The sequence below is a fragment of the Cornus florida genome, unplaced genomic scaffold (genome assembly GCF_030987335.1).
Source record: "Cornus florida cultivar Cherokee Brave unplaced genomic scaffold, ASM3098733v1 CherokeeBrave_3.0.0_Hap2_Chr11, whole genome shotgun sequence".
Taxonomy (NCBI): domain Eukaryota; kingdom Viridiplantae; phylum Streptophyta; class Magnoliopsida; order Cornales; family Cornaceae; genus Cornus; species Cornus florida.
In genome coordinates, this window is record NW_026775581.1 from 83506929 (window position 1) to 83521630 (window position 14702).

The 14702-nt window shown below is 35.6% G+C and overlaps 1 protein-coding gene across 1 annotated transcript; it reads left to right on the plus strand.

The window, feature by feature from the left end:
- Positions 1-14236, plus strand: LOC132283647 (uncharacterized). Its single transcript, XM_059785635.1, has 9 exons — positions 1-184; positions 3217-3297; positions 11165-11214; positions 12358-12435; positions 12731-12788; positions 12867-12916; positions 13262-13370; positions 13449-13510; positions 13992-14236. The coding sequence occupies exons 1-9, from the start codon at positions 101-103 to the stop codon at positions 14032-14034; spliced, it is 615 nt and encodes a 204-aa protein (XP_059641618.1). The 5' UTR covers positions 1-100; the 3' UTR covers positions 14035-14236.
- The last annotated feature ends 466 nt before the right edge of the window (positions 14237-14702 follow it).

Below are 14702 nucleotides of genomic sequence, written 5' to 3' on the forward strand. Positions count from 1 at the left end.
CGAAGTGAAAGCACCCCCTCTGCTCAGTTGCCAAGCCAGGTCGCTCTTCTCTTTCCTCTCTATTCCTTTGGTTGCTGGGTGATCAGAGAGAGAGAGAGAAATGGCTTGCTTACACGATCACAGTTGCGAAGAACACGATTGTTCGTCTAATTGGTCTCTATACAAGCATATAGACCTCTCTAAGGTAATACATCTCTGTATATCTTATATTTATAACCTATTTTCTTCATTTTCGTGTCATATGTTTTGTATACATATCATATCTATAGATTTACAAGAACGTTAGCTTAGCAGCTTTGTTACCGTGGAATCACGTTGTTGAGTAGCCAGTTTTTGATTTAATTCTGCGTTGGACGAAACAGCTTTCGTTAAACCCTAGATGGTCCAATTCAGACCACATTATGGTCAGACATTAACGTTTCAGATGTTACCATACCCTTTTTGTTGGTATCAAATATCAATGACTCATGTTAATGTGCAATCATTTCTTCTTTTTGGTTATATTAATGTTGCGTTTGTGCTTTTGGGAGCATGGTGCTATAGATTTGGAACTAGAAAAAAATTAGTTCAAAGTTTGAATTAAATTTCATCCAATTCCAATTCTAAGACACTGAATCAGTGCTTCCAATCATAACAAAACTGTATTTAAATAGTATCTATAAATCTTAATCTTCAAATTTTTTTTCCTGAAATGAAACATAATTTTCAATATTCATATCCTATAAAGCTTAAAAATCAACATGTATAATGTGCCGATACATATACATATATATATATATATGTATGTATGTCTGTATATACTAGTATGTAATTTATATAATATTGGCGAGTGTGTCAAGATATATCTATTAGTGATGACAACCCATTAAACCGTGAATGTTAAATCCTCAATTACTGAATCTTTTTCTTTTACTGTAATTATGCTTTAATGGTACATAGATGGATTTTGGGAAGAATGACCCATGAACCATAAGTTTTAATTGTCATTCATTACTAGATCAAACATTATTGTTTATGCTGTGCTAAGATATTCAGTAGTGAGAGTTATCCTTTAACGTAAATTATTAAAATGTTTGAACCCTCATTGCTTTATTTTTGTATGCTATTATATTTATGATGCTACCCAAGTTGCTTAATTACAACTAAAATGTTTGGAGTGATATGCTTATTTTCTTGATTAATAAATTACAATCATGATTCTCACCTGAGATTTATCACAATTACACCGATTTTGCTTCTTGTTTGAAAAATTATATTGACTTTCAAATGTCAGATATAGTTCTTTAACAGTTTCCCTCTTTCGCTAAAGGTCAGCCACAATTTTTGCTAATGTAAGTACTTTTAAATTTTAAAACACCAAATTTGCTCCTATAAATTTATTTTGTTCAATTATACTTAGAGAAATTTATTTTATTCAATTAAATTGTACATCCAGATTTCATGGGCAAAATAATAAAATTTCCAACGGAGTTGAACCAAAGTGCATGACAAGGGAGGTCAGTGAAAATTTTCACACGAGGGAAGTTCGAGTAATTATGGAAAACCTTAGGGGAGGTCTGTCTAATTTTACCTTTTTCTTGATTTATAACCTTCCATATATTGCATATATTTGTCATGTGCAATATCGTACTTTAACCATGTTTTAGGGACCTTAGATAGGAAGTGAACAAAACAAACAAAAAGGAAAAAAATAAACAAATAAAATCCCTAATGCCTAAGGCACCAGGAAGCTCATCATCATTGTTGCCTTAATCCTACATGAATTATCTTTTTGTTTTCCTTGTCTATTACGAGTCATTTCACCTATTATATATAACTTCATAAAATAATTTCTGATGACTTCATCACACATTAATTTTGGCCGCCTTCTTTGTCTTTTAGCGTCTATGCAAACTAGTCCTTCTCTTCTTATGAGTGCATTTTAAGGTATTTGTCTTACATATATCCCACCTAAGCCTACTTTCTCTTATTTTATCACCAATAGGCACTACTACTAATTTTTTTCTCACACTTCCATTAGTAGCCCTATCTTTTCTACTTACCATCCATATTAACATCCTCATTTTCTCCTACATGAATATGTTGTTCTTATTTCTTTTGTAAAGTCCACCAAGAAGCTCATGATGAGATAAGAATCCCTAGAAACTCTTGCTACATGATTAAATTGGGCAAATGACTATGGTGGAGAAAGTCCACCATGGAGCTAGCCAATTTCGAAACCCAATCTACAGATTATACTCCTTGAGCATATATGAATAATTCAAAGTTTTTTCCCCTCTTTGACATCTTCACGGTTGTCACTGTTCAGTGTATGATCAAAATCATTATTTGTTGACATGCACATATATTTATGTAATCCTGTCCTTTTAGGTGAGCGCTTCATGACAATTCCCGCTATTGTCCCTCCAATCGGATTGATTAAGTGGTTGCTGGAGTTCAGCTGATATCACTTTATGAAACTTGAATGACAAATTTGACTGCCTTCTATTTTATGAAGAATTGCGTTGTTTTTACTTGTAAGAGAAAGCTTTTACTGTTGTTTTCCAGTATGGTTACGGATATTTTGACCTTTTGAGTAAATTGGTTATAAAGGTTATGAAGCGCTTCAACTATCATGTTTTAGATTTTGACAGCAAGTGATTTCATCAATATTCTATAGAATCATTGTTTTTTGTGGATACATAATATGAGTCAATTTGTTGAGAGAATGCTCTATATTCTGAGTTTACGTGTTTCTTATATCGTAGTAGATGTTGCCTTTATAATTTGTGCATAAATCTTATGATGAAATTACATTTTGAGTGAAGTGAAGCTTGTGCTTGGTTACAAGATGTATACTCTTGTAATATAAACTACACTTGTGTGAGTTGATTTACTTCCTTGACAAGTTGAAAGTTTTATATTCTTTTTTAGTCTTCACACACGCATATGAAATGCATATATGACAATATATTACTTTTTCTCTGTACGCATGTGTGTCTCTATGTGGCCTTTGGGTTGGAGGTGTTAGGTTTGAACAACTGCTCAGTGTGTGTGTTTGCATTCTTGAACTTCAATTTGTCTCCTACAAGTGACATACATTACCAGAGTTCTTACTCACTGATTGACTGGGTGTTGCTTATTTTTTAATGTTCTTTTACTATATTTCTATTAGGTTGTGCCTATTCTCCTTTTGAGTTTATGACAATAGATGATTTTTGTTTTTATGTTCCGAAGGTATCCGCTCTAAATGAGGCTGTTTCAGGAAGTGTTAAGTCAGTTTTTAAAGCTTGGGAGCAGCGTCTGAATTCTTCAGAGGTAAGTTTAGTTAAGAAACTCAATCTGATCTACTGTCTGTAAGGTGGCTGATCTCTGATTCACTTGATGTTGTCCTCAAAGTTTTAAGTTTTCATGTGTATTAAAAATCTGTTTAATCATGTTCTTTTAGTCCTTTACTTCAATTTTTGGATACATATGTGGCCAATTAGACATTCATTATTAACATATTGTTTATTACAATTTTCTACTAGTGATTTGATTTTGTTGACATTAATACCAACAAAAGTAACTTGGTAAAATTGGCGTCCTCAATTTGAGAGACTGACTATCATTATAAACAAGCGGAAAATTACAAATATGGAAAAGAGAATAAAATCAAATCAAAATAAAGAGAATAAATTCAAATCAAATCAAATCAGAATAAAAATAAAATTCCTAAAAATTAGCCTATATTGAAGACCCAATAAATCTGTCATAATCGTTGAGTCAACTTATAGATAAGATTTCCAACACTCCCCCTCAAGCTGGAGCAAATATGTTGACTAAGCCCAGCTTGACGATGGAAGACTGGAGAAGAAAAGGCCCAACAGACTTTGTGAACACAACTGCAGTCTGTTCTGAAGAAGGAACAAAAATAGGATTAATGATACCCGATCGAACCTTCTCTCGAATAAAGTGAATGTCTACCTCAATATGTTTCGACCTTTCATGTAAAACAGAATCAGAAGCAAGCATAATGGCTGATTTATTGTCACAAAACAGCCTTGAAGAACCTTTCCGTACAAGACCCAACTCTCCCAAAATTGATTGAAGCCAAAGGAGCTCACAAGTACCTTGAGCCATAGATCGGTATTCAGCTTCAGCAGAGGATCTAGAAATAACAGCCTGCTTCTTACTGTTCCATGATACGAGATGATTACCATAGAAAGTACAGAAGCCAGAGGTTGAACGTCTATCTGTCTTACATCCAGCATAGTTTGCATCAGTAAAGCATGAGAGTCCAGACTGATTTCTTGAGGCATAGAACAGACCAAGACCCGGGCACGACTTAAGGTACCTTAAAATATGGTAGACTGCATCCATATGAGCTGAGCGAGGGGCATGCATGAATTGACTAATCACACTGACAGCAAATGTCAAATCGGGCCTTGTGTTAGTCAAGTAGATAAGACGACCTACTAAACGTTGATACACGGATGGATCTGGAAGTAATTCCCCTGACTCAACAGAGAGTTTAAGATTGGGGTCCATAGGAGTGGAAGCGGGTCGACACCCAAGCATGCCAGTATCTTGAAGAAGATCCAAAACATATTTTCTTTGAGATAAAGAAATTCCACGATGGGATCTAGCAACCTCAATTCCAAGAAAATATCGAAGAGGACCTAAGTCCTTCACATCAAAGGACTTTTGAAGATGAAGTTTCGCCTGAGCAATCCCTGAAACATCATCACCTGTGATAATGATATCATCCACATATACCAATAACATAATGCAACGACCATCAGAGCGACGTCGAATAAAATAAGTATGGTCTGAGTGGCAGCGCACAAAGCCCATGGATAAAACAACATTGCTGAAACGACTAAACCAAGCTCTAGGAGATTGCTTTAGACCATAAAGAGACTTCCGTAGCCTACAGACTTTCCCAGCATACTCCCCCTCAGCCCGAAATCCAGGGGGTGGATCCATATATATAGTCTCAAGTAAGTATCCATTAAGAAATGCATTCTTGACATCTAACTGATGCAGAGGCCAAGAATGGGCAGCAGACAAGGAGACAAGCAGTCGCACAGACGTCAACTTAGCCACAGGAGCAAAGGTAGCACTAAAGTCTTTGCCCGGAATCTGAGTAAAGCCTTTTGCCACCAACCGAGCCTTATACCGATCAATAGAACCATCGGCTAAGTACTTCACATTAAAGACCCACTTGCAGCCAACCGTTTTCTCCCCAGAAGGTAAAGCAACAAGTTCCCATGTATTATTATGGTATAAAGCATCCATTTCTGTTGTCATGGCAGACACCCAATTGGGATCCTGGAGGGCTTCTGACACAAATCGAGGAATATAAACGGTCCCAATCTTGCCCAGGAAGGATTTATATGCACCTGAAAGACCATCATAGGAGACATACTGAGAAATAGGGTGGTTAGTGCTACTAGAAAAACCATACCAATTAGGAGGATGACGATCACGGGTAGGATAACGGGAGGTACGATCAGGAATTGTAGGAGCAATAGGAGAAGGAGAGTTACCTGAACCTGGTTCGGAAGATGATTCTGGCAGGGGAGGTTGAGTGCGACGGCGACGAAAGTAGACTTGCAAAGGTGGAGGGGAACCCTGCATGGATGGAAAAGGAGATTCTAGGACAATGTGATTTTCAAAGAGAGGAACAGGACGGGCAATAGGAGAAATCTCCTTCTCCAGATCACAAGAGAGAGAATCCTGTACCACAGAATTAGTACTATAAAAAGGAACAGTTTCATGAAATGTCACATCAAGAGAATGATACATATGTTTGGTCACAGGATCATAACAACGATAGCCCTTTGACATAGCAGAATACCCCAAGAAAATACACCTAATAGATTTATCATCAAGTTTATGACGAGAAGGACTACGGTTATGAACAAAACAAGTACAGCCAAAAACACGAGGCAGAAGGTGAAACAATGTATAATCAGGCTGGAGAATCTGAAGTGGTGCCTTACCACCCAAAACTCGACTGGGAGTACGATTAATCAGAAAAGCAGCTGTAAGAACAGCCATGTGCCAATAGAATTTAGGCACATGCATACCACTCAGAAGACATCGGACCACAGACATAAGATGACGGTTTTTGCGTTCAGCCACGCCATTTTGCTCAGGAGTATAGGGGCAAGTGAATTGATGTAAAATCCCCTTTTTATTAAGTTCAGACCGGAACTCATTCGAAACATATTCTCGTCCATTATCAAAACGAATATTACGGACAATAGTGTTATACTGGGTTTTGATCATTTGAAGAAACTGGGTAAATAAAAGAAACACATCAGATTTCTGTTTCAATAAATAAACTCAAGTACAACGAGAATAATCATCAATAAATGTCACATAATATCGATGTCCAGAGAAAGCAGTAACTGGGGAAGGGCCCCAGATATCAGAATGAATAAGATCAAACATACTAGGAGCACGACTCATATGAGAAATATAGCTAGTTCTAGTATGTTTAGAAAGCTCACAAACTTCACATTGAAACTATGGTCCTTACATGTTTTATTTAACGAAGGAAACAATAGACATAGATATTGAAAGTTAACATGCCCCAAACGTGCATGCCACAGACTAAAAGTGCGAAAAGAAACATCATAAACACTAGAAGTAGGTAGGACAGAAGCTTGAAGACTCGTTCCTGGTGGTTCCCCAAAGTAGTAAAGCCCATCACACTCATAACCCCTGCCAAAAATCCTCTTCGAACAAAGGTCCTGCAACAAACAGTGATCTGGTAAGAATATAACTGCACATTGGAGGTTTTTTGCAAGCCGGCTAATAGATAAAAGGTTAAAGGCCAATTTAGGTACATGAAGGACAGATGAAAGAGTAATATCAGGAGACAGACAAACATCACTCTTACTGTGAATGTAAGATGTAGAGCCATCCGCAAGATACACAGATTGGGTAACAGGTATGACATTAGAAGAAAAAACTGATAACTCACCAGTTATGTGATCATTGGCCCCAGAATCCAGAACCCAAGTGGGCTGCTTGGCTTTAACATGAAATGCAGTAGGAGTACCTGTAGCAATAGTTGCAGTGGGAGCAGTTAAAGGAGCACTAACTCTAGAAGCAAGGGAGCCAAGCTGGTCTTGGATATGCCCAATCTGAGACTGCAGCTGACTCAGTCCAGGAAATACAGTAGATCCGCCAGTAGTAACAGGAGTTTCTGTAACAGCCGCAGTACGAGAAGAACCAGTTCCAGATAAACGGTTCCTAGAAAATTTTTGCTTCAGTTCAGGATGAAGTTTGAAGCAACAAGCCTTAACATGTCCAACCCCTCCACAATGGTGACAAATAATCTAACCTCCAGAAGCTCGTGATCCAAAGTTGGCTGCAAAAGCCATACTATCCCCAGCAGGCTCAGACATTGGTACAGGAACAATTGAGGGCTGAATTAAACGGTGCCTGCATGCTTCACCATCAAAAGTTGCAAAGGCTTCCAACAGGGATGGCATTGGTGATGCATTCAAGATCTGAGACTTTAGTGGTTCAAATTCTGGGCGTAATCCCATCAAAAACTGATAGGTATGCTGACGATCAAGACGTTTGACAAGAGGAGAGGCTGCCTCAGAAGGAAATTCACTGAGAGGCTCATATTGAGCTAGTTCCTCCCAACGAAATCTCAAATACCCAAAATAATCAGTTACAGACAAATTCAGGCCTTCCTGTGAGGCCTTAACAATATCTTGATATAATTCAAAAATACGAGCATCATTCCTAGAATGAGCATACATTTGATTCAAAGCAGTCCACAAGTCATTAACAGAGTCATAAAACATGAATATATTATAAATGCGTTCCTCCATAGAATTAAACATCCATCCTAAAATGGTGCAATTGTCCATATCCCATTGAGCATATTTAAGATCTTTAATATCTGGCCTATTTTCAGTACCCAAAATCCACCCTGATTTGCCTTTTCCACCAACATAGAGGCGGAGGGAACGAGCCCAGGATGCAAAATTACGGCCATTCAACAGCACACTAGTAACTCGTTGAGCCGGTGTGTGTTGTGCCGAAAAGAGAGTTTCTTTATTATTACTTGATTGAGCCATAATATTAAATAGATCAATTCAACGGATTACCAATAATTTCAAATAAAGGTGGAATAGACCTGATTTTGATCAAACCAAGAAGCCGGAGACACGGCGGTCTGATTCGAAAATGCTGCCGAATATCCCGGCAGCCCCAAAAAATTACAAACACGTCTTCTGACCCTTGGTGCATGAAAAAGACTAAGGGAATACCCCTACAGGGGTCGAACCTAGAGGAGATTGACTCCCCCTAGGACTGTCGCAACAGCGACCTGAAAAAGAGAGAAGGTCTGTGAAAAAAAAAAAATAGGGAAGGGGCTGTAACGAGATAGAGAGAAATATTAAAGAGAATAAAATACAAATATGGAAAAGAGAATAAAATCAAATCAAAATAAAGAGAATAAAATCAAATTAGAATAAAAATAAAATCCCTAAAAATTAGAAATTAGCCTATATTGAAGACCCAATAAATCTGCCATAATCGTTGAGTCAACTTATAGATAAGATTTCCAACACCAACTTTATGTGCATGTCTCAACGTATATACAAATCTTCATTTATTCTTAGTTATATGCACTTCTTGTCATTTGATGTGGTGGTTAAGTTTCTGAGTTCTCTTCCACCTTTTCATTTTCTCTATGTAAATTATTGCAGTCACATGAAAGTCTTGCACGTACCAACATATTTTTTACACCTTAAGCATAAAAGTATATTATTTTATTGTTGACTTGAACCAAGTTCATGGTACAATAGTTTATAATGGCCAGTAGAGGCAGCTTTCCATCTCTTGGTGATTATAGGATCTTTTTTACACGATTTGCTTGGACACCAGCATTGAGGCGATTCCTTATGAAATCTGTGAGGACGCACCCTGTTGTCTAGTTTCCAGAAGGAGAAAAAAAAAAAGGGTTAAATAAATAGAGTATTTTTCTTATAAAGATGTCCTATTATAATCTCTTAAAATGAAAATATCATTGCATTCCAAATGCTAAAGGTCTTCTATTCCCTTATATGCGAAATGTCCCAGCCGCCTTTCTAAAGGGTAGCAATGGTTTTTGGTTTTTATAGTGAGAATGCTAGTAAAATGAATAAATAAGTGTTTCCCTAACCACATCTAACCATTTATTTATTTTTCAGAAAGTATCTAATCAGTTCTTCAGTTAAAAAGGATGATCTGTAAAACATTACTGATTTTTTTTGCAAGTAACATTATTCAACTATTTACATGGTTTTTGGTGTTTATCACTAAACATGAGGTTTGAATTCTCCCCGGCAGTCAATATTTGGTTTAATTATTTTTTTCTTTTCAAATTTATATTTTTTGGTTGCAAGTGTATTATTGGTGGGAACTTGAAAAGCTTGTATTACCAAAATTTGTAAGTGGTACAATGTAATTCATAGTTTATTTTTTTAGTGTTTTCTTGGTGGAGAAGTGGAAACTCTAAAAGCTTGAATTACCACAGTTTTAAGTGGTACAATGAGATCCTTGCAAATCATTTTTTGCTAATTTAACAGAATTTTGGAAAAAGTGATTATGTAAAGGTTTTGGAACTAAGTTTAGTATTTGACTGCATAAAGTGAGAGTCATTCACAAAAATTACTTAAGAGTGTTAATTGATTGGGCTACTGTTCTATTAGGCACTTGAAATTAATACATTGGAGGCACTTATCAAAAAAAAAAAAATTAATACATTGGAGGTGTAAGAACTCAGCAGTAGAAATTGAGATTGTTGCATAATCTACAGGCCATAATTTTCATTGAACAACTTCTTTTTGTTCATGTGAATGATTGCTGCTTTTGGCTTTGAATAATGGAAGTTGTGGAATCTTTTTCGATGGGTCAACAGTTGATTACTGGACTTTGTTACAAGAATGATGCTGTAGGACTCATGTTCTCGATGACTTACAAATGGTTATATATAGGCATATATATTGGTTATATATATATATATATATATATATATATATATATATATATATATATATATATAGATATATTTTCTCTCTCTGGAATTCCATTTTGCTTTTAGTAACTTGAGATTTTAAGTTATTTATTTGACTCTTGTTATCAGTTAACTTGGTTTTCAGATCTTCAATAGCAAAGATTATTTTGTGAAAAGTTTACCACCTTATAATCTTAGACGTACTTTTCTCAGACAAATGGGGTTAATATCATCTGTTCAAAGCTGAGACCGGAACCAAATGTAGATCTAGTATAAGTGTTAGTCCCGATGTTACTTTATTAATGATGAGCAATTTAACTGGAGCCTTTGTTTTTTTTCCCCCTTTTAAATATAATTAATTTGTAGATGAACCAATGCTATTAATAAGGCATTTAGTGTGGGATATGTGTTTGACACTCTTTCAAATGATTTTTTTTTCCAATAAATGAATTGTTAGGAAACCACAAGCTTCGTTACTCATAATTTGGCTACGTCGTGCGTGTCACCTCAATGAGAATATCCATATTAATAATAATTCAAAGCTATGTCTATCAAGAATGAAGTCTTGAGTAGAAAGACGGCAATGTAAAGTATAAAACCCTTAATAGATCTGCCTTATTAATGAGTGTTAGGGAAGCATGTGATGCTCCCAAACAACAAAACAGAGTCGCTCATGAAGTGAGCAAATGGGCTTCTCAGTCTAGGACATCAAATTTGGAGTGGATTGAAATTTCACGTTTCTGTTGGGGAAGCATGCGGTGTGATGCTTGCCCTGTTGTGTAGTTTCTCTTCATGTTCGCTTTGTAATATATATATAACACAAGCATAATGCTGGGAATATTCAACTCAATTTCAGCAGCAACAATCCAAAATATCTCAATATTCAAGTTAGCTTAAGTTTTATAATTGTTATTTTAATTTCCTAATAATGATAACTGCTTCACATGTAATGCACTTCAATTTTGACTACTACGTCTGTGTATCCACATACAATACACATCATTTTAGCTAGTGTATGTGTGTGTGTTTGTGTGGGAGGTGTCCGAAGTTCGCGATGGCTACCCGAAGTTTAGCCTTATATATCAATTTCATTCTTCTTTTTTGGGTAATATTGTTATTGTAGGTTGTCTAAAATGTGATCTTTCTCTCTTTTTATTTTTTTTTCCCTAATAGGGTCACTTGGAAAGCAATGACGGTGATCCAGAGTTAATTGTTTTCATCCCGTAAGTAGCCAATCTGTTTTTAAATACCAGCTACTTCTTCAGCATAAAAAAATATGCTGGCTTGAAGTTTGTTTGGCCAGCTTACCTGTTGCTTATATGGGTTTGCTTACGCCTTTCTGCATTATGATCATTTTACTTTGGGATCCATCAGTTGTGCTATATGCGAATTCTTTTGTAATCCCAAGATGCTTGTTCAGCAGGATATCTGCCGGCTGTTATTTCAAGATTGATATATCATAAATCTGTTTTATATATCGATTTTCTGTTCATTAATCATCTAGTCATAATTTTCTTTTCTTTACCCTGAATTCCTTAGTTTTCTCCTTTAGTTTTAGAGCTTATATCCTAATCTTAAAAAATAAAGGTTTTTGAATTTTAAATCCTTTACCTTCTGAGTTGTCAATCCTTTCTGTTGGACTAAATTATTTCATCAGTCAGTGATGACATTTTCAGCAAACTGGTCAAAAAATCGGAATCTGGTGCAGTTGTCCGGGGTTGGCGTAGAGCTGAAATAAAAACTTTAAACCTTGATCTATAATGCATGCTAATGATGTCAAAGTCAGACCATATATGTACCTGCCTCTCAGTTGCTAGTGTCCGTTTTATATGGTGGAATCAATTATGGGAAGTGTAGTTCAGCTATGTTCCTTTGAGATGAGAGGTAACCCAGCATTCCTTTTTGACATATGCTTCTATGGCTACCTGCTCTACCTGATTACTCTTTTTATACCACTAGATGCACGAGGGTAAAGAACAGCTGGCCTTTACTTGATCAAATTTAGGTCGTCAGATTTTATGCTAATAAAAATAATAGATTTAAAAGTAAATATTTTATCTTTGTATATATTGCAATTGCACTTGATATTTATTCTTCTCAATCAATAGAGATCATCTTATTTTCACTACTTAACATGAAAATTTAAAAAGATTAAGAGAGTCAAAATATGGTTTATCCAAATATTTATGCTTGAGGAATATTTTTGGCTCAAACTCTTTCTGCTACCAATTTTTTTGTCTTCCCGTGAAGATCTTTTCATTATCTTTCTTTTTTGTGTTATTATTATTATTATTATTATTATTATCATATATTTATTTATTTTTGACTTAACGGTTAACACTCTTTGTTGGACTTGAATATGACAGATTTACATCAGATGTTAAGATCAAGAGCATTTCAGTGGTTGGTGGTGCTGATGGAACAAGTCCTTCCAAGATGAGAGCGTAAGTTGAACTCTGTTGATACTTGCCAATGGTGTGATGTTAATAATTAATATGCTGCAAGCTTGATAATATATGTGTTTGTGTGTGTATATATATATATGCTGCAAGGCATAATACCAAGCAAACAGTTCTTTGCTTCTACAGTGTAAAAGGATCTTGTGTTCTTAGTCGCATGATGAACAGTATCTACTATAATATGACACAAGCCAGCTTTAACCTTCTTAGCACTCCATTCAACATGCATTTTGTAACTAGCTTATGCATGTTTTAAGTAAGAATGTTTTGTCAAATGTAGGTTTATCAATCGAGATGGTATTGACTTTTCAGATGCTCAAAACATGCAAGCTATTCAGGTATTGCCTCATCTAAGAGTCAGGGATTTTAGTTTCACTACTATCGTATTACATTGATTATTTGTTTTTTGTCTTAAGGAGTGGGAATTGGCGGAAAATTTGCAAGGAGTTTTAGAATACCAGACAAGGTAATTGTTCTGACTTCAAAGCTGGCATACCACATAGCCTTTTATTGATTATAACATCTGTTTGATTTATTCCCATTTTTATATATGAGATGAAAGTTTAATTACAGTTCTTGCTTGCCAAGGACCAACGGTTACTTGTTACCCCTGGAAATGCGATGTTCCTTCATGTTAATAATTAAATATAGAAAACATTCAGTCTAATTGAATTTGTCATTTTTCATGTCTTAACCTTTTTAACTGTTTAATATAAAATGTCGACACAGTGACACACTTATGAGTTGTTCTTAATTGCTATTTTTGTTTGTTATATTGACTTTCTGATTTTGTATTGATATGTTAATTCAGATATTCTAGATTTCAAAGCGTGGGAAGTCTTACTTTGCATTTCCCTGAAAATTTTGGGGGTGAAACAACTCAAATAAATTACATTGGGTTAAAGGGTGAAGCCACTCAGGTAATTAACACGAGTTCACATCTGATGGATTAAATGTGTGCTTGAAATGATATATTTTCTTTTCTGTGAATTAAACAGTTGAAGAGGGATGTTGTTGCCACAATTGTTTATGAACTTACGCCCAATCCTTCTGACCACAAGTAAGTATTTTTCGCTTATAAAATTTTGGGTTGCTCATTAATGTATCTAACAATCTCTCAAATGACAAAAGTTATTTGAGCTCTTACGTGTCATAAGCTTGCTCGATATAAGCCGGTATCTAAATAGAGAGATGGTTTGCCGAGTAGACTGCTGCTAGTTAACTAAATGCATGTTTTTTATTTTTAATTTTTATGGCTCCTGTGCATAACTTATGTTTTTTCTTGAGACTGTTGGCAAACCTCTTCCCGTTATGTTAACATATTGTTTCCCTTTCATCTCTTGGTGGGTAGATTTAAATATCGGAGAAACTCAGCAAGGCATATACTGCCAGACATTGTTTTCTTGGTTATAAAATTATGTCCATTAGGTGGAATACTTTTTTTTTTGCCCAGTGTATATGAGATTTATCAGTAATGCAGAATACGAAAAATCTCTTCAAGCTTTATTCTTTCTGTTGATAAATGTGGGGTTTATATGCAGGACACGGGCCGACGCTGGAGGAGGTCTTTCACATGTTGAATGAAGAGCATCAGTGGTAGGCTGCTTCTCGCAAAGGAGAGGATATCTCCTTTTTATACATCTGGCTATGAAATATAAACACAAATCCTTTCAATAGTTGTAACAGCCTTTTCTTTGGTAGTGGATTTCTCCTTTGTATGCATCTGGTTATGGAATATATCAAACACAAACCCTTTCAACAGCTGTAACAGCCTTTTCTTCTGGAACTGCCCTCTATTTCCCTGTGTCTCTCTCTCATTTTGTTTTGGTGTGTAAAAAGGGCATGAGGTTGCTGCTATTGCGGGATTTGTGGTATAGCAAGCATCTCCGTAAGGATATTAAACAGAGGAACTCATTAGTGGATTAAGAATAATTAGAGATCAATGTATTGCATGCAGAAGGTAAAACAGTCTATAGCAGTACTTGAACTCAGAATGTCAAAAATGATGGTCGAATTGGTATTTTTCTAGAACATATTACAAACTTTTGTTAGTCATATTTGTGTCAAAATTTTGAATGGTACACCTCTCTTTGGTATTGGCGTTTGGCACCCAAATTGGCAATTTTTGACTATTGATTAGTTTTAATTGTGGGAAAGAGGCAATGGATGATCATATGGGTTTCATGCATTTATTTTGTATGAAAATATAGATTTTAGTCAATTTATTTTGCATCATAAATAAGAAACAGGTT

Bases quoted from the DNA above. Each gene is read 5' to 3' on its own strand.
- LOC132283647 (XM_059785635.1), top strand. From the start codon at position 101: ATGGCTTGCTTACACGATCACAGTTGCGAAGAACACGATTGTTCGTCT. The intron at 12,436-12,730 runs GTAAGTTGAACT...TGTCAAATGTAG, and splicing joins AGTCCTTCCAAGATGAGAGC to GTTTATCAATCGAGATGGTA. The intron at 13,371-13,448 runs GTAATTAACACG...TGAATTAAACAG, and splicing joins TAAAGGGTGAAGCCACTCAG to TTGAAGAGGGATGTTGTTGC.